Below are 26552 nucleotides of genomic sequence, written 5' to 3'. Positions count from 1 at the left end.
CGGATGGCGAATTGGCATCATCAGCCAATCCTGCAATTGCTGAAATCCTTCAAAAACTCATGGCAACTGAATGTGGGTCAGAATGTGGGTCAGAATGTGGGTCAGACTGTACGTGTCAGCCGAGCTGCCTGGGAACTGAGCGTAGACATGTGGATCACACATTAATTGCACATTCAAAGAGAAGAAGCCTTTCCCACTGCTGAATGTGACTGGCTGTTGCCAGGGCGATCTCAAGGCCACATGTGTGCAATCAACAACTTCTTACACTTGCGGGAAACCTGTGATTCCAGCAAATCCAAACGCATCTACAGCCTGGCTTTTGGGATCAAGGTGGCATTGGACAAGTTGGTACGCTTTCCTGAAGGGGGCAAAGTCACCTTCAGATGCACTTGTGTGTCACTGACTGGGAGATGCCACAGAGGTACCCAGTTGAGCCCTAGAAGGAGCTGCTGGCAATGAAGTTTAAGGTGGTGTTGACCTTTAACACCACCAGCGTGGTATTGCCTGCAAGTCTTTGTGACTGCAGGCCATCATGAAGAAGTTGGCAGATGTGAGTAACCAGATCCTCAGGCACCTCCAGCAGTGCCATTTGCTCATCTGTAGATAGCGGCTTGTGCTGTGATATAACCATGGTCAGGCCCATGCTTGCTGTCATACTGATCCCTGGCCGCCTTGTGCTGTGATATAACCATGGTCAGGCCCATGCTTGCTGTCATACTGATCCCTGGCCGCCTTGTGCTGTGATATAACCATGGTCAGGCCGATGCTTGCTGTCATACTGATCCCTGGCCGCCTTGTGTTGTGATATAACCATGGTCAGGCCGATGCTTGCTGTCATACTGATCCCTGGCCGCCTTGTGCTGTGATATAACCATGGTCAGGCCCATGCTTGCTGTCATACTGATCCCTGGCCGCCAGCACCCTGTTCTCCTTGAGGCCCCTCTGCCTCCTGCTACTCAATTAGTTGCTTATCCTGGCCCTGTGCCAACCTACACCATCTCCTCCTGGGCGAGAACCAGTAGGAAATCAGGGTTGCCTTCAGTCAGCCAGTTGTGTTCACCTTGAACTCCACTCACCCGGAAATACCCTCCTCCCACTTTGAGGGATTGCAGTTTCACAGCGACAGCATGGAATAGCAGAGAATGTCGAAATGGTGCGTGGCACATTCCAGACTCACGACAACATCTCTTCTCCTGTCAAACACTAACTTCCCCATCACCCACCACCCAACAAATATGACCCTTCCTTCCCCATCACCTTTGAACCTCCCCCTTTACCCTTGTACCTATAATCATCACCCTCCACTTCCTTCTCTCCCAACTGAGCCTCTATCTGTTGCCATCCCAGGCCCACCCTGACCATCAACTCTTCCATTATCTGAGCTTCCTGTTTTGTCAGTGTGGCGAATGTAACATGATAATTCACACTATGTCTTTGTAAGCGCTGTAGCGTTATCCGACCACTAGGCGGAGTAGCTCTGGGAATGCTCAGGAGCTTGTACAGGGCTCCACCCTTGGCTCCGCCCACGACTCCTCCCCCTAGTGCTGCTGTATAAATACCCTTGTCCAGAGTCAGCCTGCAGTTCACTGAGAGTTCATCAACGGGTAACAGGCTGGCTCTGTAGTAAGTCGATTAAAGCCTAGACTCATATCGGAAACACGTGTCTGGTGAATTGATGGTTCCATCAGTCATGAAATCTTCAGTGACCCAACTATTACCCGGAACCTGCCACCCTACTGCATCTCGCTGCTCTCCCCCATCCCCCAGCTGTGACTGTTCTCCCCGATGCTCAGCTTAACCCTCAGTTTAACTCTGAGGACGCCATTGTAGACAGCACGCCCCCCCCCCCCCCCCCTTCAAGGACCATCTCCCTACTGACCTTTTACTATTTTGACAATATTCCCTTCCTCCTCAACACAATCTTCATTCTGGTTTTTGACTACTACAGCTTCATTTCTGACTCCTTTTTTACTGTTATGGTGCTAGAAGACACTTTAATGTTGTGTTGCCCCTGAGGTGTCTCTAAAATGTCTCTAAAGAGAAGGCAAATAGAAATGAATCATTGTAAGTAGAACAATAACCACCTTTCAAATTTACTCACTCAAAAAAATTGATGCGCCCGCCACGCTCTGCAATTCTCCAAACCTTTTCAAATCCTCCGACTTGAATCAAGCCCTGAATCATCAAAGCAAGGAGGCCAGCCAGCATTATACAGATTTGGAATACATCTGTCCAGACAACAGCTTTAATACCACCCTATTAAAATTACAAATAATAATTAAACACTGATATAAACCCATGAACAAGGAATAATATATTAAACAGAGCACAGAGTGCCTTTAACAGGATTGATTTTATGGAGAAATAACTGGTAATTATAGGAATAATGCTACTTTGAGAAAACCAACTGCTTTTGGAGGAAGAAGCTTCACTAACACAATCGTTGATATTTAGCAGACAAAATAGCAATTACATCAGACTTAAAAGTATCCATTTGTCCATGCTCCTAGATCCCATATTAAGTAAAATATGGGGCTGAGGGAGAGAAAGATAAAAGCAAACAAAAGAAAATAGGAAACAACCACAAAATTGGATTGGCAGTGTCACTGGCCCCAGTGCTGCAGAAGATTGGGAATTACTGAAGGTGGCAGCTGACCCACTTTCAGTCACTTCTGGCGCAGCCTGGCTGAGAACCCAGACTCTCATAAAAGGATTATGTGAGTCAATCACATGATCACATTGGCCAGAGGGGAGGGGGGGGGGGGGCGGGGGGGGGGGGGGTTGGGAGGGGCGGAGAGGGGGGTGGAGGGGGGGAGGGGGGGCCCGAGGGGGGGGCCCGAGGGGGGGGCCCGAGGGGGGGCGGAGGGGGCCTGAGGGGGGGGGGGGGGGCGGAGTGACCTGGTACATGATCGGGACCCACCGATCGGCGGGCCGGTCTCTCTGTCGGCAGGCCTCCTTTTTTCCACCAGCGAGCCTGGATCCATCCGCCATGTTTGTGCGGGGTGGCCTGGGGGAGGGCGGCCACCGCGCATGCGCTGGTTGGCACCGGCCCAACTGCGCATGCGCAGGACCCGAGTCTTTTACGCGGCGCCGGGTCTCTGACGCCGGTCACGCACTCCTTGATGGCGCCCCCTAGCACATGGCGCCACGGGCGACTGCCCGAGTTGCCGGTACCTTGAGCCGGCCCTGTTGAGGGCTCAACTTTTACAATTTGTTTAAATAACTTGGTTGAAGGGACAGAAGGTATTGTTGCAAAATTTGCTAATGTCACAAAGATAGGTAGGAAAATAAATTGTGAAGAGGATGTACGGAGGCTACGAAAGGGCATAGGTAGGCAAAGTGAGTCGGCAAAAATCTGGCAAATGGATTATAATGTGGTAAATGTGAAATTGTCCATTTTGGCAGGAAGAATAAATAAGAAGCTTTTTATCCAAATGGTGAAAGATTGCTCTGAGGGGCAGAGTGTATATACTAGTGTCCTAGTATACAGGTACAGTATGTAATTGGGAAAACATGGTGACATGGTGGCACTGCTGCCTCACAGCGCCAAGGTCCCAGGTTCGATTCCGACCTCGGGCGACTGGCTGTGTGGAGTTTGCACATTCTTCCCATGTGTCTGCGTGGGTTTCCTCTGGGTGCTCTGGTTTCCTCCCACAGTCCAAAGATGTGCAGGTTCGGTGAATTGGATGAGCCACATTGTCCCTAGGTTGGGTTGCAGGGATAGGGTGGGGGATTGGGCCTGGGTTGGAGTGCTCTTTCGGAGGATCAGTGCAGACGCGATGGGCCGAATGGCCTCCTTCTGCACCGTGGCGATTCAATGTTAATAGAATGCTATTGTGTATTCTAAGAGGAATTGATGTCAAAAGTAGGGAGGTTATGCTTCAGTTAGACAGGCCATTGGTGAGACTATCTGGAATACTGTGTACAGAATTGGTCTCCTCATTTAAGGAAAGATGCAAATATGCTAGAAGCAGTTCAGAGAAGGTTTACTGGACTAATACCAGGAATGGGTGGGTTGTTTTATGAGGAAATGTTGGAGAGGATAGGTTTGTATCCAATGGAGTTTAGGAGAGTCAGAGGCAACTTGATCAAAACCTTTATGACCCTGAGGGGTCTTGACAGAGTGGATGTGGAAAAGATGTTTCCTCTCGCTGGAGAATCTAGAACGAGGGGGTCACTGTTTAAAATGAGGGGTTGCTCATTTAAGACAGAGATAAGGAGAATATTTTCTCCCAGACGGACGTGAGTCTTTGGAGCTGGTGTGGTCTGGAATGCCGGGCGCGAGCTTGCTACCAGCCGCCAAATATCGGAGATGCTTGGAAGGGATGCGGATGCGCAGAAATAGGGCCTGTTCACCATTTTGCACTTGCCCCAGAGTCCTTACAACTCTGTAAAAATCAACCCTGTTAAGTCTGTTTCTCTCCTCTCAGGTGCTGTTTGAACTGCTGTGCATTTCCACCATTTTCTGTTTATCTTATTTCAATAAGTTTGGCAAGCGTTTTGTTTCACCAGCAGCAGCCTTTTTGGAAAGTATCTCTCAGAGATGGGGAGTGGACCTGACCAGCTGTGGCTGGCAACAAAGCTGCGGAGCCAGGAACAGGATTCCTGCTCCTCATCTGACAGCTGTCAGTCATGTCTAGGAAACATGGGTGGAGCAGGACTGACAATTATAACCAATTACTTTCACCTCTGTACATGGAATTGCAAAATAGCAAAGCACTGGAGGAGGCCATTCAGCCCCTCGAGTCTGAAATAGCAACTGAAACACAATTATTGAAAAAGGTTAGAATTACAAGTGGCATGTAAATAACTGAATATGAACTGCATGCACGCTATCCACGGAATATCATACATTAACTATTAAATAATTTTTTTAAACATTGAGATTTCTTACTAGTGTTGTATACAGAGTACACACGGACCCTGTGGTTATGATGGAAATCCACAAGTTGATTCCAGTAACTGAAACGGACAATTATTGAAATAGGTTAAATTTATAAGCAGCAAGTTAATTAACCTGAAAGCTAATTTAAGGTGGTAACAAAATTGAATAGATAAGGATAAAAATACATGTGCACAATCCACAGAATAAAATGCAACCATCATTCTTATTAAATGAACTAACGTAGGAGAAAAAGTTCATGGCTGCTTCCTGTCAGGCCTGGCCTCTACTGAAAGTACCTGTGAAGAAAATTGCTGAAGCAGCCACAGAGCAGGTACCAAGATGTTCTGATTCTCCATCAGAGGCCTTAGTGTAAGCATTGGGCAGCTGCGAGATATTCTGGGCTGGATTCTCCGTTTCAGTGGCTAAGTGCTGACACCAGCAGAGCATGTGTGGTCTTTTACCACCAAAAACCTTTGTGAAACCCTCACCAACTGCGTCATCGTGAGGCGCCGGGTGAAACTCGGAGAATGACTGGATCCCGGGCCACGCATGCACATGGCTGGCGACCTGCAGCGGTCACGCCGTACTACATGGCGCCGGCTGTGCGCGGACCCAACCCGTCATCCGGGATCCCACAGGTCACCCCTGGCCACCCCGTACCAGCCCCTCAACCCTCGCAGACGTCTCCCCGGCCAGCAGCATGGATCCCGGCAGAGTGTGGTGGTGGTGGACACAGTCCGCAATCACCACACCGGGTTCCCGCACGGCTGAGACCACACATGTCCCGCGCTGTTGGGAACACGGCCCATTGTGGGTGGAGCATCGCAGGAGGGCCGGCCAATGATGCGCCAACGCCGTTGCAACTGCACGTGACACGATGACGCCATTTCAGAGGGGGCAGAGAATGGCTGACCAGCGTCAAACCGGCCCCGATTTCTGCACCAGAGTCGACTCTCCGCCTGATCGCCAATTACGATGTTGGCGCCGTAATAGAGAGAAACCTGCCCTGGGAGAGGGCAGGAGCCTTTCAAGCTGATGAGGAGGAGTGAGTGGGGGGTTGCTACTGATGTCAATGCCTGGAACATTGCCCAAAGAACACTGATGTAATACATGAAAAAGTTCAATGATTGGCGACAGTTGTGAAGATAAAAACATTTAAAATACTCTCTCATCACAGATGCACATTTTAACAACACGATAGGAGAAGTGTGCATGTTATCTAGTATTACTTAACTCACCTTCACTGAGTGCTAAAGCGGGTGTGTACGTTGCAATGCCAAGATAAATGAACTGAAAAACAGCCAAAGAACACAACAAAAATTAATGGAAAAAAATTTCCAATGAACCTTATACACAAAATTCTCACCACAGCACAACATCTGCTGCTAACAATTATCACTCAGTGTGGTCAAAGCTAGATTATCATTACAACAATATTTTATGTTCAAAATATTGTACCAATTTTACACCTATACTACAATTTGCAGCAATTGGACAAACAAATCAGATCATGTATTATTTTAGATCACAGTTACATCCCAAATAGATTTTATTAATACCACATTAAAAAGCAACCTGCTGGCCCCATAATCCCTTTGCCCCATAATTTCTGAATACACGATATCTGGCCCTGATTTCTGAATCCATGATATCGGGCCCTGATTTTTGAATCCATAATACCTGGCCCTGATATCTGAATCCATGATATCTGGCCCTGATTTCTGGACCGAAACGCAGACCTGACCTGGACTTGACCTCATTCCTCAACCCAACACCTGCCCTTGAAACCGGCCACTTGCCTGAGAGCCACTGCCATGTTAGTTGTGATCTGATCTCGATCACTTCTTCACATCACTGTGTTGGTCCCATTATAATGAGGAGTGAAGCCAGTATTTGGGGTGTGTCAGGCTTCACCATTCAAGTGCACAGAAGATACCCAGGTATTTAGATGGACCTCAATCTCTGTGCCAAAGTTTATATTTTAATTTTGTCTGAAAATAAGGATACCAGTGGTGCAATGGTTAGCACGGCTGCCTCAGGGCGCCGAGGTCCCAGGTTCGATCCCGGCTCTGGCTCACAGTCTGTGTGTAGTTTCTCCCCGTGTTTTCGTGGGTTTCGCACCCCCAACCCAAAAGATGTGCAGGCTAGGTGAATTGGCCACACTAAATTTCCCCTTAACTGGAAAAAATGAATTGGATACTCTAAATTAAAAAAAATATACAGACACCATTCTTTAAAATCCCGGGCATGGTTCGTCCAAAAAATTGCTAATTGTCAATTTGGGCGAGTTTGGCAGGGTATTTCTGGGTGGCTATTTGGGTGAGATCCAGACCTAGATTCACCCACACTTTGTCGTTTTTTGGTGCCCGGGGAAGTTTCTCCCCCATCTAGCCCACAGAAATGTTTTCAGCAGTAGGGAGCTAAACTCATTGACCAGGTCGGCTCCAGATATCAGGACGCCATTTTGAAAGGGTGCCCTGATAAGTGAGATGTGGGCATTACCTCCCCCCCACCCACATTAGCACACCCCCTATGGGGTAGCTGAGTGCCCTTCTTTCAGGACCCCCATTCACGCCCCCGAGCCTTTATGAAGTCCCTCCATACCCTTTTTCACCACCTCACCCTTCATACCCCCCCTTCACTCACCCTGACATGGGCATGACTCCCCCCTCAGGCCCTGACCCAGGCAGTGCCAGCTTGGAACCCTGGCACTGCCAGGATGGCACTTGGGCACTGTCACTGACTGGTAAAATTGCCACGGTGCCTGGGTGCCAAGGGGAGTGCCAGGGTGTGTCCTTGCCCCAAGTGCTCCAATGGCCTCAGATCTCCGTAGTGGTCATTCTGCCTGGTCACCATATGTGGAGACCAGAACTAATTGTCGCCTGGTTGAAGCCTCTCCATAATATTCACTTTCCGCCACATTTACTTCAGCCCATCTGTCACTGAAACCTTCATCCACACCTTTTCAGCGCTACATTGGGAGGGCCGAAGGGCCTGTTACTGTGCTGTAATTTTCTTTGTTCTTTGTTCTACATTAGACCACTGAAATGCAGTCCTGGTGATGGTATTTCTACAATGAATGGACTCAGAAACCATGGAGCAGCAATAAGTCTGGATGTCAGCAGTTTAGCAACACAGAAACAGTGGAGGGACGACGAGAGGAAGAGCTGGGTCACATCAACGTACCCGGGTAACCTGCAGGGGAGCCTGGAGACAAAGGGGATTCCTGTATTCCTGCTCTTCTACTTCTGAATCTGAGGCTTGGAAGCACTGGGAGAGATGGGCTGTATTTAAGAGGAAATCTAATGAGCGGGAAGATGCACACACCATCCATATTCCCTGTGCCTTACTTGTGAGGCCTGAGAGGTTTGGGACTGCGTTACTGGAGACTGGAGGGTGTAAGGTGTGGCGATTGCAGCACTGGATTTGTGATGGCCTTGAGGTTAGGATGTGGTACTGGTGGAGTCGCTGTGGGGATAGGCTAGGTAATGGACAGAATAGGTGGTAGATATACTGCCGGTTCTGTAACTTTCCCTAGTAGTAATTCTGCCAAACTAAACAAACACAATGAGCATATTTTGATGAATGAATCATTTTTGGCGCCAGAAACACAAGTATCTTAAAAATCTATTCAGAACTTACCATATATATCAAGAAGGAAAAAACAATTAGATACTTCACTGCTAAGCCAAATCTTCTGCTGATATACTGTCAAAACAAAATGAACAACTTGAAACATTTTAATTTTAATCATTGGTTTATCGTTCAACCCAAAAGCAATTTCAGAAAAACTTTGACAAAGCTTTGACAAAGAGTCATTGGACTCGAAACGTTAGCTCTTTTCTCTCCCTACAGATGCTGCCGGACCTGCTGAGATTTTCCAGCATTTTCTCTTTGGTTTCAGAAAAACTGTACTCGGTTTCCCAGCCACATTTACCGTCTGAGTACTGTGGCACATTAATTTGTGCTATCAATTAAAGACCTTTTGCAACAATCAGATAACAAATATCATGATAAAGTAGTCAGGAACATTACTGAATGAAATAAGCAAAATACAGCAGATGCTGGAATCTGAAACAGGAAAAACTCTTAACAGGCCTGGCAGCATCTGTATGGAGAAACAAACACAGTTAACATTTGGAGTCCTTTGCCTCTTTGTCAGAACTAAGGGGACGAAGGTTGTTTTAGAGCTGTAAGGGATTGCAATAAAAGGTAGCAACTTTAAGAACAAAAGACAGATGGCCTGGGTCTGGGGGAGATGATGGGGAATGGGGAAGGGTGGAGGGTTTGCTTTGAGGCAATCAATGTATGGGATATTTTTAAAAAGGTGTTTAAGATGGAGGAGGAGGGTCACAATCTATAGTTGCCAAACTCAATGTTGGGAACCGAGGGCTACAATGTGCCCAGCCGGAAGGTGAGGTGCTGCTCCTCCAGCTTGTGACGGGCTTCACATTACTGAATGATTAGTTACAGATAGGAAGCAAATTGCAAATTAAAATGATCGAACATTACACGCCAAGGTCAGTAAGTGTGACCTGCCCTTCAAAGCTGCAGTCCCCAAAGTAGACAAGTTGGAACAGCGGAGAGAGCTGAATTACAATGAAATCAGATGTTTGATTGTTTCTCAGTCTCATGAGAGAAATCATTCTGGGAGAAGGAATAGGTGATGTTTCAGAATAGTAGTTGCATTGCAGAAAATAGCTGAAGGTTTCAAAAATCCAGGAGTATTTTAGTTTAGGCAATTTAATAGCGATCTTCAGAAACGCACAGGGAATATTTAGACGTGGGAACGATTCATTTCCCCAGTGGTGTCTCTCTTGCAACATATTTTTGTTATGTTTATTTAGGATCATTCTGGATGCTGGGTTCAAATTGCAGATTTCCTCTACATTGCAATTCTTGCTCCGTTCTTTTCCTTGGTGTTATCTGAGATTGAATTCTTTGAAAGCTATACAGAACTGACTAAGAAATTTATACCTACAATGGGTTGGGTTTCAACTAACCCCAACAAGTGCTTATATATAAATGACACAATTGTCAGTACTGTTGTTTTTTTCATTATTTTATGGGATGTAGGTGTTGCTGGTGAGTCCAACATTTAGTGCCTATCCTTAATTACCCTTGAAAAGCTGGTGGTGAGACACCTTCTTGAACTGCTGCAGTCCATCTGGTGTGATTATTTGCACAGTGCAGTAAGAAAGGAAGTTCCAGACTATGGACTCAGCGACAGGGTTAAGACCAAATTTCAATTCAGCATGGTGTGTGGTTTGAAGGGGAACTTGCACGTGATGGTGTTTCCATGCATCTGTTGCCCTTGTCCTTCTAGATGGCAGAGCTTATGGGTTTGAAAGTTGCCGTCAAAGGAGCCTTGGTGAGTTGTTGCAGTGCATCGTAAATGTTACACATGGCTGCCACTGTTCATTGGTGGTGGAAGAAGTGAATGTTTAAGGTGGAAGATAGGCTGTCAATCAAGCGGGCTTCTTTGTCCTGAATGATGTCGAGCTTCTTGAGTATTTTTGTAGATGCACTCATCCAGGTAAGTGGAAAGCATTCCATTAAAATGATGAATTATGGCTGGATTCTCCTCCACTCACCTCCAGTAGCGGAGTTGCTGATATGGCAGAGAATCCAGTGTTGGGGAAAATACAGGATAGCTGCTGATCTATTTCTGATGCTCCCGTTCCCTGCTGGCAGTGGCATCGGAGTGTACACCCCGTGACAGCAGGAGATGCATATAGATCAAAAGGACCCATTTGCATCCTATTAATGGGCTGGGCCCTGGATTCTCCATGCTTCCCTGATTCTCCCATGCTCTCGGCCAGGATTCATGTGGGCATGGATTTGTACAAGTATTTCCCAGCACGGCCCTGATGTGGTGGAAGTCACGGTGGGCCAAGGGATTACATGTTAGGGGTATGTGATCCCAAGTCCACTGGACGGCCTCCCTCCCACCCCACAATTCAAATCCTGCCCACCCGCTCCAGGTCCCCCCAGCAGATCCCCACCTGAGGTCCTCACCAGAGACACCCACCAGAGAAACCCATCAGGGACCCCCCCATCTGAGACCCCCTATATCAAACACCCCTATAAGAGAGACCCTGCGACATCAGAAACACCCACATAACAGAGACCTGTCCACATTAGTCATCCCTGCCTGGAAGCTAAAGTGCATTTCAGACAGAAACAGTGAAACAAAAATCACTGCTTTAAAACTCACATGGCCCCTACACCTGCTGCCTCAGGCAGAGAAAGCTGTAGCTGCAACTTCATAGAAAGCAACAAAAAAAAACACATCACCAGGGTTTAAACCCCCTTCGACCTGCAAGGTTTCTATCCACTTCAAAGAGTGAGTTAAGTGCTTTCACTTTATCTTTTTCTCAGCAGAAAGCACCTAACTGCTTTTGGTGTGGTTATGAGCTGCCAAGTATAGCTAAATGTTTATAAACATTGCACTTATTTTCACAGCAGAGTACTTGAGACCCGTTCAAGCGTGAAGGGAAATGAAATTAAACAATGCAGACATCTGGCTCTCTGGAAGTTGTCAATTAAAGCATAGTCAAAGCATTTTCTTTTTGAGGCGAGGTGACTGGTGGAAGACGTCACTGTTATGGGGGGTTCTCTGTTATGGGGGTCTCTAATATAGGCGGTCTCTGATGGGGATCTCTTGTGGCGGTCTCTTATCGGGTCTCGGGAAGTCTCTGGTGGGGGTATCAGGTGAGGGTCTCCAATGGGGGTTTCCGATAGGCCCTATGCCTGTAGATGGTGGACAGGCTTTGAGAAGTCAGAAGGTGAGCTACTCGCTGGAGGATTCCTAGCCTCTGACTTGTTCTTGTAACCACAGTATATATATATATATATCGTTGGTCCATTCAGCTTCTGCTCATTGGAACTCCATGGATATTGATAATGGGAGATTCAGCAATGGGCATGCCACTGAATATTAAGGGGAGATGGCTAGATTCTGTCTTACTGGGGTGGTCATTGCCTGGCACTCGTGTGATGCACATGTTACTTGTTGCTATCAGCCCAAGCCTGGATATTGGCCAGGTCTTTCTGTATCTGGACATGACTACTTCAGCATCCAAAGTATGGTGCTGAATATTGTGAAATCATCAGTGAACATTCCCACTTCTGACCTTATGAAGCAGCTGAAGATGCTTGGGCCTATGCCATGGCCCTTAAAACTCCAGCAGAGATGACTGGGGACTGAACAACCACAACTATCTTCCTCCATACTAGGTATGACCCCTGATTCCTATTGACTCCCGTTTTGCAAGGGCTCCTTTATGCTACACTCGATCAAATGTTGCCTTGATGTCAAAGGCAGTAACTCGCACCTAACCTCTTGTGTTCAGCTCTGTTATCCATGTTTTGGGCATGGCTATAATGAAGTCAGGAGCTGAACTGAAGAGGTGAAGTTCTTCCTGGAGGTGGAAGATAAATGTGAACCAGCCAACCATGCCCACATGTTCTGGGCCTGCTCAAGACTTGTCGGGTTCTGGACAGCCTTCTTCGAGGCAATGTCCAAGGTTGTGGGGGTGAGAGTGGAGCTGTGCCCAAGAGTGGCAGTCTTCAGGGTATCAGAGCAGACAGAGCTGCAGAAGGGGAAGAGGGCTGACACCCTTGTTCTCGCTTCCCTAATGGCACGCTGGAGAATCCTGCTCAGCAGCATCACCCACTGGCTGGCTGGCTGGCAGACCTGGCGGGATTTCTCCACCTGGAGAAGATTAAATACACCATCTGGGGGTCGGAAGAAGACTTCCACAAAGCGTGGGGACAATTTGTCGACCTGTTCCAAGACCTGTTCAAAGCCAACAGCGACCAGGGAAAGAGGGAGAGACGGGGATGAGCAGACAAGAACCCACAATGCTAGGATCTACAAAAGGGGAAGGGGGGAGGAAATGAGGAGGAAACTCAGGGAACCACAGGGTGAAGCATTTGGGGGGGGGGGGGGTGGGAAAGAGGGGCAGAAATCAAGGAAGCACCCCCCTCCCCCAAACCCACAAGGCCTGCAACAAAACCACAGAAGGAGGAACTCATGAGGGAACACCCAGGACGGAAGAAGGGGATATCGAGGGGATAGAGTTTGGAAGGGGGAAGGGGGGAGAAGACATATCGAGAAAGATGGATGTACATAAGAAACTGTATAAATTGTAAATATCGGACACAAAAGTCTCACTATGTAAAATTGAAAATGCCAATAAAAACATTATAAAATAAATAAATAAATAAGTAAAAGGGTAAATAAGGGAGTAGACAGGAGTAAACAGGAAGGACCTTTACAATTGTAAATATATATATATGTAAGAAATAATCCAATATTTTTATTCAGTGTGAATTATGCTGATGGAAATGACTGATCTAAACAAATGCAGATCAATGTTGTTGTACAAATTCCATGGTGGGAAAAATGATTGTTAATAAAGGAAAATAAAAGGCAACACTATGAGTAGGAACCGAAAAACATTTACCTCATATGTGCTAATTATGTTTAGTCTGTAGAAGAGGGGGATGTAGATCAGACAAGTGAAGGCCACGGTGATTAAACAGGAGCCATTGAATATCAGAACCATCATCCCATACAGATACACCTCTGCAGGACCTGCAATCACTGTAACAACAATTACAAATGTCAAATTAGTGATCTGGGGCATGATTCTCCCCTACCCGGCGGGCCGGGGGGTCCCGGCGCCGAGGAATGGCGTGAACCACTCTGGCGTCGGGAATCCTCCGCACCTTCAGGGGTAGGCCCGCCCCGGAGTGGTTTGCGCCCTGCCCGCTGACGGGGAAGGGGCTTGCGCCACGCCAACTGGCGCCAAAGGGTCTCCACCAGCCGGCGCGAGTTAGCGCATGCGCGGGAGCACCAGCGTGTACTGGCACCATCCCCGCGCCTGTACAGAGGGCTTCATTTCCGCACCGGCATGGCGGACCGCTACAGCCGCCGGTGCGGAAGAATAGAGTGCCCCCACGGCACAGACCCGCCTGCGCCCCCCCGAGAACCCCGGAGGCTGCCCGCGCTGCCAGGTCCCGCCGGTAAGGACCTACTCCAATTTACGCTGGCGGGACCGGTAAAAAAAACGGGCGGCCACTCGGCCCATCGCCGCCGGATAATCGCCAGGGAGGCCGCTGCCAGCGGCTGCCGACCGGCGCGGCGCGATTCCTGCCCCCGCCAGATCTCTGGCGTCGGAGAATTTGTCAGCCGGCGGGGGCGGGATTCACACCGACCCCTGTGATTCTCCGACCCGGCGGAGGGTCGGAGAATCCAGCCCCTGATCCTTTGGGCAGTAGAGTACATCTACAAATACTTTAACCAAACTTCCAAAAAATTGTAGTGAGCTGGTGTAAACCTATATAATATGAACATGATGATACACCTACAAACAAACACATGTAGGCAATGACTTACTTTTACTTACCATCTCTTATCCATAAAAAACATTCAAATGTACTTATCAGACATGTGAAGAAAAGCTAACACAGAAGGAAAGATTAGTGGCAGTAAGCTGAAGATAGGATTTAAGGAGAATTTGAGGTTGAGCTGAAGAGTTAGAACCAGAGACAAGTTACAGCACAGAAGGAGGCCAATCAACCCATCATGTTGATGCTGCCTGAAAGAACATTGCTGCCCATTCTAATCCCACCGTCCAGCACCTGGTCCATAGTCTTGCAGGTTACGGTACTTCAAACGCAGATCTAGATACCTTTGAAATGGGTTAAGGGTTCCTACCTCCACCACAAACCAGGGAGCAAATTCCAGACAAATTCCACCCTCTGGGTGAAGACAGTTTTCCTCATATCCCCTTTAATCCTTCTGCCAATCACCATAAATCAGTGCCTTCTGGTAATTGACCCCTCCATGAGGGGAAACCAGGGTCTACTCTCTCTGAGCCCCTCATAATCATTTACACTTCAATTAAGTCACCTCTCAGCCTCCTCTGTTGTAAGGAAAGCAACCCCAGCCAAGGTAATCTTTACTCATAGCTACACCTTTAAAGCCTTGGCAACATTCTTGTGAATCTCCTCTGCTCCCTCTCCAGAGCAATTATGTCCTTCGCCACATTCTGTAATGTGGTGACCAGAACTGTACACAAAACCCCAGCTGTGGTCTAAGCCGTGTTTTATAGAGTTCCATTATACATCCCTGCTTTCGTATTCTATACCTTATCCAATAAAGGAAGGCATTCTTTATGCTTTCTTGACCATCTTGCCCACCTGTCCTGCCACATTCACGGACCTGTGGACATGCAGATGAGGGGCAGGATTCTCTGCTTGCCGACGGCGATTTTGGAATCGGCAAGCAGGCGGAGAATCCCTTTTTCAGACCGAATTGGGGGGGGGGGGGGGGGGCGCCTGTTTTCAGATGCTCCGCCCCCTCCGAAGCAGCACCATCGAGGAGTACGCCACACGCTGTTGGGAGCGCCTCAGGACGTAACCTGAAGGACCTCCGTCCCCGAAGGGCTGACATCCCGACGGCGTGGGACACGTGTACTCTGAGTTTTCGGGAACCCGGTGTGGTGGCTGCGGACTGCGTCCAGCGCCGCCACAGTCAAGGGTGGGGGGGGGGGAGGGGGGAGGCGTGTTGCTGGCCGGTGGGCTTCGTTGAGGGCTGGGGAGACTGGTGGGGGGGTGGCCCGGGGGTGATGAGGGGGAGTCCCGGGGGTAACTATCTGGCAGGTCGGGTCCGCGGGCGGCCGATGCTATGTTGTATGGCGTGACCGCTGCAGGTCGCCGCCGTGTGTACGCACGGCCATGGACTCGGCAATTCTCTGGCCGTTTATTTTGTGAATGCTGTGTGTCGGAGGCGGTGCTGGGGCCTCGCCAATTTTTTCATCCTAGAACTAGACACTTCCTCCAGATATAGCCTCAAACTTGGAGAATCCAGCAAGAAGTTTCTGAAATGCAACTATTGACAGATTAGTACACCTTCATCTTGTTACAACAAAACCTTTTCTGGTGAAGAGTTTCTTTACTGAATTGTTGCACTCACTGACTATGCTTGCAACATTGTGGTGAGACCCTGAGCCGCCTGCACCATGACATGTCTGCTGCATGGAACAAATATCATGCAACAAGTGACTGTCCACGTACAACCTCCAAAAGGTCAGTCACTTCTTGCAATACTCACACTGCACCTAGAGAAGGGCTGGAGAGAAAACAAGTTACTGTGTGAAGAAACAATACAGGAGAACGTCAATTAATTTAGAATAAGCATTTGCTCATGCTCAGTTTCTAATGGGAATTAGAAAAGGAGCATAGTTGTGTAGTTATTCATCAATGTTATGTGCACCTGAATGGAAAATCAGAGTTAAAGGAGAAGGTGGGAATGCAGGTTAATGATGAGGACTTGAGATGAGTTATAGGGGCTGACGGCTCAGGAGAGGTTAGTAAATTTTCCAGACCAAGTAATAGAGCAGAGAGTATGGAAAGCGACAGGAATCTAACTTCAGGCAGAGCAGATAGGGGACAACAATGAGAAGGGTGGGGGGTGGGGGGGCAGTCAACGCAGGACTTGAAGGTGTTGAATGTAAATGAGTGCAGTATGCCAAACAAGGTTAATGAGCGTGTAGCGCACATTGAAATTGGCGGCTACAATATTGTGGGTATAACTGAGACGTGGTTGCAAGGGGATCAGGGCTAGGAGCTAAATATCCAAGGATATGTGCCCTATCGAAAGGACAGGCAGATAGGCAGAAGGGGCGGAGTTGTCTTGTTAATAAGGAATGAAATTAAATCGATAGCAAGAAGCAATATAGGATCAGAAGGCATAAAATCTGTGCTGATAGAGCTGAGGAATCGCAAAGGAGGAAAGATTCTGATGGGAGTTATGTACAAGCCCCCGAGCAGTAGTCAGGATGTGGGACAGGAAACAAATCAGGAGATAGAAAAGGAATATAAGAAAACCAATGTTACGATAATCATGGACTTCAATGTTCAGGATATGCAGGTGGACTGGGAAAATCAGGGTGGTAACGGATCCCAAAAAAAGGAATTTGTGGAATGTCCAAGAGATGGTTTTTTGAAGCAGCTTTTGACAGAGCCGACTAGGGAACAGGCAATTCTGGATTTGGTGATGTGTAATGAGGCAGACTTAATTCAGGAACTTAAGGTGAAGGAACCCTTAAGGAGCGGTGACCACAATATGATAGAATTTACCCTGCAGTTTGAGAGGGAGAAGCTGCAATCAGATGTAACGGTATTACAATTAAATAAAGGTAACTACAAAGACATGAGGGAGGAGCTGGCCAGAGTTGATTGTGTTATGGGCCGGGGTTTAGAAAACTCCAAAGTTTATCATGGAGTTCATCTGACCTACAACTGTTTATAGATTTTGTTTACGAGCAGCGCAAGGGCCTACCTTTCAGCTGTTATTCAACAGAGGCCTTAAGCACTTTTAATCAAAAACGAGCTTTATTCTACGAATTTAGTTAACATTTTTATAAACACACACAGTAAGCATTTTTATCAACTGCAAAGATAAATTTACATAGAATTTACAGTGCAGAAGGAGGCCATTCGGCCCATCGAGTCTGCACCAGCTCTTGGAAAGGGCACCCTACCCAAGGTCCACACCTCCACCCTATCCCCATAATCCAGTAACCCCACCCAACACTAAGGGCAATTTTGGACGCTAAGGGCAATTTATCATGGCCAATCCACCTAACCTGCACATCTTTGGACTGTGGGAGGAAACCGGAGCACCCGGAGGAAACTCACGCACACACGGAGAGAATGTGCAGACTCCACACAGACAGTGACCCAAGCCGGGATTCGAACCTGGGACCTTGGAGCTGTGAAGCTATTGTGCTAACCACAATGCTACTGTGCTGCCCCACACAGCTACAGTAATCTCTGTGTAACCCTTATCTGTTCCAATTTAATAACAAGATTCCATAAACCAGTACCCCCTTTTCAAAGGTGTGTCCCAGCACACAGCACTCAAGACTTGGTTTGGATGCTCTTGTTTCCTTTCCAAATCAGCAGTTTGAATTCCTTCCAGAAATCAATTATTTATTTTCAAGTTATCAGGCAGTCTGGAAACAGCTTTTAAACTGAAGATAGAAAGAAAAGCCAAGATACTTCTCTTTCTGAGTACAGCAGCCAAATGTGAACACGAAAGCAAAAACTCAGAGCCACAAACAAACCCCAAACTAAAGTGAACTCTCAGAGCCACAGCCCAGCTCCACCCACTCAATGACATCACTGAAGCCATGTGATAAGACAAAAAACATTTTCTTAAGAGACACTCCCATGACAATTGGAAGGGGAGTCTAGCAGGGAAGAGGGTGGAACAGCAATTGCAGGAGGTTTTTTTTTTGGGAGGCACAACAGAAATTCATCCCAAGAAGGAGGAAGCATGCTAAGGGGAGAGGATAACTAAAAAAGCAATGAGGGGGGAGAAGATGAAATCTGAGTGTAAGCTAGCTAGTAATATAAAGGAAGCTAGCAAGAGTTTTTCAATAGATAAAAGGTAAGAGAAGGGCAAGAATAGACATTGGACCACTGGAAAATGATGCTGGAAAAGTAGTAATAGGAACCAAAGAAATAGGAGTCAGGGAGAGTCCCCGAGGACTGAAAAGTGGATAATGTAACACCCCTATTTAGAAGGAAGGGAGACAGTAGACGGGGAATTATAGGCCGGTGAGCCTGATTTCGGTCATTGGTAAGATTTTAGAATCTGTTATTAAGGATGAGATTGCGGAGTACTTAGAAGGTAAAATAGAACTGAGTAAGCACGGCTTCATCAAGGGAGGTCATGCCCGACAAATCAGTTAAAATTCTTTGAGGGGATAATGAGGAAGTTAGATAAAGGAGAGCAAATGGAAGTGATCTATTTGGATTCCCAGAAGGCCTTTGACAAGATACAGGAGGCTGCTCAATAAGATAAAAGCCCATGGTGTTAGGGACACGGTACTAGCATGGATAGAGGATTGGCTGACTGGCAGAAGGCAGAGAGTGGGGATAAAGGGTCTTTTTCAGGTTGGCAGTCGATGTTCCGCAGGGATCAGACAAGTTCATCTATCCGAGGTCAAGTAGCTTTTTCCCTCTTGTTGGTTTTCTCATCACCTGACACAGGCCCAGACTTGCAGATATGTCCTTCAGGACCCATCCAACACATTGAGTAGCGGTGCGATTGAGCTACACTTGGTAATTGAAGTCTACATCCAGAGCACATTCTGTATCCTTGCTACCCACAGTGCTTATTCCAGGGGCTGGTTTAGCTCACTTGGTTAAATCGCTGGCTTTTAAAGCAGACCAAGCAGGCCAGCAGCACCGTTCGAACCCCGTTCTAGCCTCCCTGGACAGGCGCCGGAATGTGGAGACTAGGGACTTTTCACAGTAACTTCACTGAAGCCTACTCGTGACAATAAGCGATTTTCATTTCATTTCATTAATCCAAATAGTGTTCAATATAGAGGAGTGTTGATTCATCAGCTGAGGGTGGGGGTTGAGGGGGGATGAGGGGGGAGGAAGGTGAGTAGTAATCAAGGGGAGGTTTCCCTGCCCATGTTTGACCTGATGCCATGAGTCTTCGTGAGGCTTGTGTCATGTGAGAGTACCTTTAAGAAATGGATGTTTAAGCAATGTACCTTTAAGAAAATAGTGATGTCAGAGAGTGGGTGGAGCTGAGCTCAGTTTGGCCATTTTGAGGTTAGTTCTGAGTTTTAGTTTCAGTTTGAGACAGCAGCTTGGGTGTGACTGCGTTTTTTGGCTGTGAGCTGCATGAAGAAAAAGCAAGGTGCTCGAGCTGAAGTCAACCAAGCTGATATATCTCTGCCATATAACAGAATATATATATTAACTTTAGCCTGGTGTGTTACTGTTTTTGTGAAGGTGAAGTCTTTTTTGGATGTGTAAAGGAACAGTTTGCAGGATTGGGTAGTGTTGTATTACTTTCCCGGTTATCTTTGAAGTAAGGGGTGTTAAGAGATCCAATGTTTATTTAAAAGGTTAATTTTAGTTCATGGAATAAACATTGTTTTGTTTTAAAAACCATGTGTCCATAATTGTAATACTACACCTGGGGAACAAGCCGTTTGCTTCAAAAGCAACAATCCATTAAAGGTGGGGGTTGGTTGAACTCCATGATACATTTTGGGGTTCTGAAAACACTTCTCCCATAACAATTGGGGGCTCGAGGGGGATAAAAGTCTATCTATTGGATTGGCTTTTGTGAACTTAAAGACAGTGAAGGATTATGGCTTTTCCGGTGTGGTATTTTAGTTTAAGTGGGGAGAGTGTTGTGAACAATGGCTCTTTCGGAGGCTCAGAAGTTTTTGGGGATGGACACAGTAACACGTGATACTTTACTGACAGAGACTAAAAACAGACTGTTAGGTTTGGCAAAAGCATTGCAGTTAACACTGCCGAGCAAAATACAAAAATATGAGGCACTTAACGCGGTATCTGCGCATTTATGTTTGCCTGTGATACATTCTGACTCATTAGATATGGCAAAGCTCCAGTTGCAGATTAAGCAATTTGAACATGAAAAAGAATTAAAGCAACTTGAACATGAAAAAGAATTAAAGCGGCTTGAATATGCAATGAAAGAAAAAGAAAGAGAGAGATAGAGAGAGAAAAGAAAAGGAGAGAGAAGAAAGAAACAAAGAAAGAAATTGAGAGGAAAGGGAAAAAGAGAGAGAGTTTGAACTTCGGAAAATGACTCTGAAACATGAAAATCAGTTAAAATTGGCAGACGCAAAGGGACACGTACAGTTGGAGGAGATGGATGAGGATAATGAGACAGAGCGTCGTAGTCGAAGACGTGGTGAGGATCTATTTAAATATGTCCATGCATTGCCAATGTTTGATGAAAAGGAGGTAGAAGCCTTTTTCATTTCATTTGAGAAGGTAGCTAAACAAATGCAATGACCACAGAACATGTGGCTATTACTGATTCAAATTAAAGAATTTACTTGTGTGGGTAAAGTTTACTCATGTGTATTAGGAGGAGCAGGTAAAGAAGTCACAATTTTAAGCTGGTAGGTAGGGCTAGTGAAGTGTTTGCATCACTACCGGAGGAGGTATCTGGAACGTATGAGGAGGCGAAGAAATCCGCCTTAAGTGCATATGAGCTAGTGCCTGAAGCTTACAGACAAAGGTTTAGAAATTCAAGGAAAGAATTTGGTCAAACATACATGGAGTTTGAAAGGCTCGAACAGAGTAATTTTGATAGGTGGATAAGGGCTTTGAAAATAGACCAAACATATGAAGCTCTCAGAGAAATTATACTTTTGGAGGAGTTTAAAAATTCAATTCCTGATGTAGTGAGAACTCATGTGGAAGAACAGAGGGTTAAAACTGCGAGATTAGCAGCAGAAATGGCAGATGATTATGAATTAGTTCATAAATCAAAGATTGGTTTCCGACATCAGTTTCAGCCGGTGAGGGATAGAAACTGGGCACATGAGAAATACTCAAGTGGTAAAGGTGATCTGATGGGAGATAATAAAGAGAGTGTACCTCAGATTAAAAAAGAAATCCAGGAGGGTGAAAAGAGATGGAAAGTTTCAAATGTTTTCACTGTAATAAACTAGGCCATGTAAAGTCACAGTGTTGGTGGTTGAAGAAAAGCACTGGGAAGGTCGATGTGGTAAAACAGGATAAGACAGTGGGATTTGTTGGAGTGGTAAAGGAAAGCCCAAGGGAAGCGAAGGAGGTGCAAACGATTATACAGCCTGTTCAAGGAGTCATTGTTAAGAAGGTGCCAGATGTCTTTAAAGAATTTACTTGTGTGGATAAAGTTTACTCATGTGTATTAGGAGGAGCAGGTAAAGAAGTCACAATTTTAAGAGATACAGGGGTTAGTCAATCTTTAATGGTAAGAGATGAGGAATTATGTAGTTTGGGAAGAATGTTGCCAGAAAAGGTGATGATATGTGGAATTCAGGGTGAGAGGAGTAGCGTTCCATTATATAAGGTAAGGTTGGAAAGTCCAGTGAAGAGTGGTGAAGTGGTAGTAGGAGTAATAGAGAAACTATCTTGTCCAGGAACACAGTTTATCTTGGATAATGATATAGCTGGATCACAGGTGGGAGTGATGCCTACTGTGGTTGATAAGCCAGTGGAAAATCAGACAACTGAAGGGTTGAAGGACGAATATCCTGGGATTTTTCAGGATTGTGTAGTAACAAGGTTGCAACCAAAGAGTGAAGATGAAGTTGAAGTGCAATTATCAGAAACGACTTTTGATCAGATGGTTGAAAAACAAGAACAGGTGGAGGATGAGGCGGATATTTTTGGTTCAGGAAAATTGGCGGAGTTACAACAGAAAGATGTAGAAATAAAACGGATATATCAGAAAGCATATATGGAAGAGGAATCTGAGAGTATACCAGAGTGTTATTACCGTAAAAGTGATGTCTTGATGAGAAAATAAATGGAGACCTGTACATATGCAGGCGGATGAAAAATGGGCAGAAGCTCATCAAGTAGTATTGTGGGTAGGGTTTAGAAAGGAGGTGTTGCGAGTTGCACACGAGGTACCAGTGGGAGGTCAATGATTTGACACAAATGAGTGGCTTGCTGCCAGCGGGAACAGTGAAACCCGATGACTGGAGGATTCCAGCCCTGATGTGCTTTGCATTCTGTAAGCTTCAGTAAGTCTGCCCATGGTGTGAATGTTCTTTGCAATATAGACAGTGTATGAGGGGTCCCCTTTTTCATGAAGGAAGTTTAGGGGATTATCACCAGGATCTTGCTGTGTTGTGTGCTGCTTTCCGCACTTTGATACCTGTGATACATGTGATAAGTTATAGGGCGCGATTTAACAGAAAGGTTTTGAAGTATGGTAGCGAGTGGGAACTGCTGTGAGCATCCCGATGCTTGACCCAGCGAGGCCGTTACCGGTATCAAACGGCAATTTGTCCACTTAACGAGGCCCAACGAGCTTCACGCCGCAAATGATGGACCCACCGGCTGATTGACCAGGACCGCACTCGCCAGCTCCCTATTAAGAAGGAGGAGCTGCACTCAAACCCATCCCGCAAAGCAACCCCTACACAGCACGGATCCACGCCACCAAGGAAACCAGCCCCATGATTTGGGGATGCCGACCTGGCCAGATTGTTGGACGCAGTCGAGTGCAGATGGGATTTCCTGTTCCCCTGAGGATTTCAGAGGGTCAGCCACAGGGCTGCCTGTGCTGCCTGGGAGGCAGTGGCAGCAGCCGCCAGCTCAGGCAGTGTAACCAGGAGGACTGCCAGCCAGTGCTGCAAGAATTTCAGTGATCTCCACCGGGCCACACTTGTGAGTTGGCAGTTGCTCCGTGGCACCGCCGCCCCAGTGATGACCATGTGCTTGGCACCGCCCCGCCTAGCAACATCCTGTGCCCCAGCCCACCCATGTCCAGCAGTGCTGCCCACGCCTGCCCTCCCATTCCGGCCCCTCTCACCCCCCGATGAATGAAGCCTGTGGCTCCCTATTCCCTCTCTGTGCCCCGCAGGAAAATTGGTCCATAACAAATGGATATAACTGTGACGCACACTCTCTGGGAAGCTTGCACACAGGTGCATGATTGTCGCATGATGGTCGCACACGAGCTGGACATTAGGGGACCCCCCACCCCCAAGACTGAGGCTGACCTTCACGTGGGCCCCCTTGTCAGTTTCCCCCGAGCAGGGGCAGCAACCCCAGTGCCCCTTGGCTCATTGCCGTGAGTGAAAATGGCTGCTCACCTCCTCGGATCCCCACAGCCGGCATTCTGCCAACTTCACGTTTTTAAATAGGTGTCCTGATTGACGCCTGTGTGACCGCTTGCTGGGGAGGCGGTTAGATTATGAGAGGCCAATAGATAAATTGTTGTTCCTGTTAATTGTATGGAGATTGGCATTAATCGATGATTATTGGTTTGCCGCTGCGGTGGGATTAGAATCTCACCAAAGGGGACGGGCCGGTTAGATCGTGAACCGATTGCCGCCTGTCACATTTCCCGATGTTGGCCTCCCCCTCTCGCTCAAGCGCGACATGCCCATTAAATCGCACCCATAATGTTATTTTGCTGTAATGCCAAAAATGCCAAATTTCCTTGATTTATTAACAGTGTGTTAATGGCCCAATAAATGCATGTCTCAGTGATATTCTCGGAGAAATAAGAGTACGGAGTCTTCAGACTCAGTCATTCTATTGATGCTCTTCTCCACACCATAAAATTAAGAAAAGTCATGAAGATAATTTTGTGATAGGTACATTGTGAAAATAAATCATTGATGCGACTCTGTATGTCCATTTGGACAAGGTCGCCTTTTCAGGGACAGACTGTGTAAAGAGGCAGATTATTCCAGCAGATTAATTTGGAAGGGTATTCAAAATATCCTGTTTTATAACATGAACTCCAACCATAAAGACTGGGGGTGGGATTCTCCGACCCCACGCCGGGTGGGGAGAATCGCCCGGGTGGGGCGCGAATCACGAGGCGCCGCTCCGACGTCAGTCTGCTGATTCTCCGGCGACCGGAAAATCGTCGTCAATGGCACCGGTGCGGTCGGTGCGGCGCCGGCCGGGGGCCGCTCAACAGGGCCCACCCCCGGCGATTCTCCCCGCGTGATGGGCCGAGTGCCCGCCGAGTCCCACCGGCGTCGTTCTCGTGTGGTCCTTTCCGGCGGGACCTTGGTATTCGTGCTGCGGGGGGGGGGGGGGGGGGGGGGGCGGGACCTTGGTGTTCGTGCTGCGGGGGGGGGGGGGGACACCTTGGTGTTCGTGCTGCGGGGGGTACCTTGGCGTTCGTGCTGCGGGGGGGTGGGCGGGACCTTGGTGTTCGTGCTGCCGGTGGGGGGGGGGGGGGGGGGGGGGGACCTTGGTGTTCGTGCTGCGGGGGGGGGAGGGGGGGGGATCTGACTCCGGGCGGGGTCTTCACAGTGGCCTGGGGGCCTATGTTCCTTCACGCCGGGCCCCTGTGGGTCTCCGCCACGTTTCATTGGGGCCGGCATGGAGAAGGTAACCCACACGCATGCGCGACCTCCACCCATATTGACTCAGTAGACTAACCCTCCTGCAGCTGTGATGCACTCTCTAATTAACAGTGCCACTCCCCCTCCCTATTCTTCTTCAAACATCTAAACCCCGGAACATCTAACAACCATTCCTGCCCCTGTGAAATCCATGTCTCCGTAATGGCCACAGCATCGTAGTTCCAAGTACTGATCCATGCTCTAAGTTCATCTCCCTTATTGCTGACACTCCTTACATTGAAACAGACACACTTTAACCCATCCCACTGAGTGTAACTTTGCCCTATCAACTGTCTATCCTTCCTCACAGATTCGCTGCATGCTATTTCTGCCTGTTCAGCAGCTACCCTATCCTCTGATCCATAGCTCTGGTTCCCATCCCCCTGCCAAACTAATTTGTGTGTATGTACGGCTGTCAGTTCACAATTAAACGGGTCCAATATGTAAACTAGCTTCAGTTTGGAATGTTTCATGCCAATTTAATAGCACTTGTCCAGGAGATCATAGAAAGGTCAAATTCTAAATGACATATTTCATTCACTATTTTCCCATTTCTGCAAAATGAACAAAATTGACTTACCGGTGATTGCAGACAAGAAACTGGCAGCCAATGAAAGCGCAATTGGGATTGCAGAAATTTGTCTGAAGCAATAGAAAATACGGTCACATTTTCTCACTAAAACCACTCCCTTGCTCCGCATACCTCATCTCCTGACAGTGGTGACTCTTACTTTGACCTGCTGTACAAGTGTTGCCATTTCTTCACTATCTCATCTTCGGGTTACATGTATTAAAATGCCAGTTGATTGTATTTGAGGATATGTTAACGAATATCTTCCTCCAACATCCACATAAAGCACTCTTGGCAGAAAGTCACTGAATAATAGTGACAGTTCTCCCCTCACCCAATTTCACCTTTCTCTAATATAAACAGAGGAAATGCTGGATAAACTCAGCTGCAGTCTTGAAGAAGTCAATGGACTCAATACATTAATTCTGCGCAGACGCTGCCAGACCTGCTGAGTTTTTCCAGCATTTTCTGTTTTCATTTCAGATTTCCAGCAGCCACAGTATTTTGCTTATATTTATCTATTTCTATTTTTGGAACATCTGACCGATAGTGATCCAGCCCTCACTGAGCATAGATCTGATATAAAACCCTGGATTTGTTTTTACCAACTGGTATATAAATTACTTCTCATTCCCCAGAGTGTTGTTATTAAAGCCATATTTTTTCATATCCTCTACATGATTTGACTCAACTTGTGCTTTTAAAATGCAAGACAACTTCAAACCTACCTGTCTCCTATTAGGAACTCTTCTGTAGTTCCTCCTTTTGTCTTTCCAGGTTTAAAAGCAAAGTAGAACCCAATTGCAGTAGATACAACCAGCATTGCGGCAAACACAACATAATCCCACACCTGTAAAACATTTCTCACGGACATAGTTGTTGCTTCTGCTGTTGTAAAATCTGAAAAGCACTGATCAGAGATAGAATCAGTTTAAAAGTCCAAGATTTTACGAGGAACCGCATGATCAACTGGTGCTCCTTGATCCACGATGGCCTCTGGTCAAGCAACATCTTGCTTTTAAAATTCTCATTCTTGTTTGAATTCCCTCCTCCATCATGTAATCCCTTCTCTGTAATCTCCCCCACGGTATCGGCACTCATTGAATTCTGGCCTCCTGACCATTCCCAATTTTAATTTGTGGTGGCC

The 26552-nt window shown here is 47.1% G+C and overlaps 1 protein-coding gene across 2 annotated transcripts in view; it reads right to left on the bottom strand.

Moving 5' to 3' along the window:
- Positions 1 to 26295, bottom strand: part of LOC119953425 (sodium-coupled monocarboxylate transporter 1-like) — a 75599-nt gene extending 49304 nt beyond the window's left edge. For both annotated transcript variants that reach the window (XR_005458015.1, XM_038777688.1), the window contains exons 1-7: positions 26134 to 26295; positions 25415 to 25476; positions 13357 to 13496; positions 8528 to 8593; positions 6124 to 6175; positions 4895 to 4962; positions 2102 to 2256 (exon numbers count right to left, since the gene is read on the bottom strand). Coding sequence is in view for 1 of the 2 variants with exons in the window: in XM_038777688.1 (XP_038633616.1) it covers positions 2102 to 2256; positions 4895 to 4962; positions 6124 to 6175; positions 8528 to 8593; positions 13357 to 13496; positions 25415 to 25476; positions 26134 to 26279 (689 nt within the window). In the remaining variant the exon portion in view is untranslated. The remainder of the gene's footprint in view (positions 1 to 2101; positions 2257 to 4894; positions 4963 to 6123; positions 6176 to 8527; positions 8594 to 13356; positions 13497 to 25414; positions 25477 to 26133) is intronic.
- Positions 26296 to 26552: the final 257 nt, after the last annotated feature.

This window comes from Scyliorhinus canicula, chromosome 18 (genome assembly GCF_902713615.1).
Source record: "Scyliorhinus canicula chromosome 18, sScyCan1.1, whole genome shotgun sequence".
NCBI classification, from domain to species: Eukaryota; Metazoa; Chordata; class Chondrichthyes; order Carcharhiniformes; family Scyliorhinidae; genus Scyliorhinus; species Scyliorhinus canicula.
This window is presented reverse-complemented; position numbering and strand designations above follow the sequence as displayed.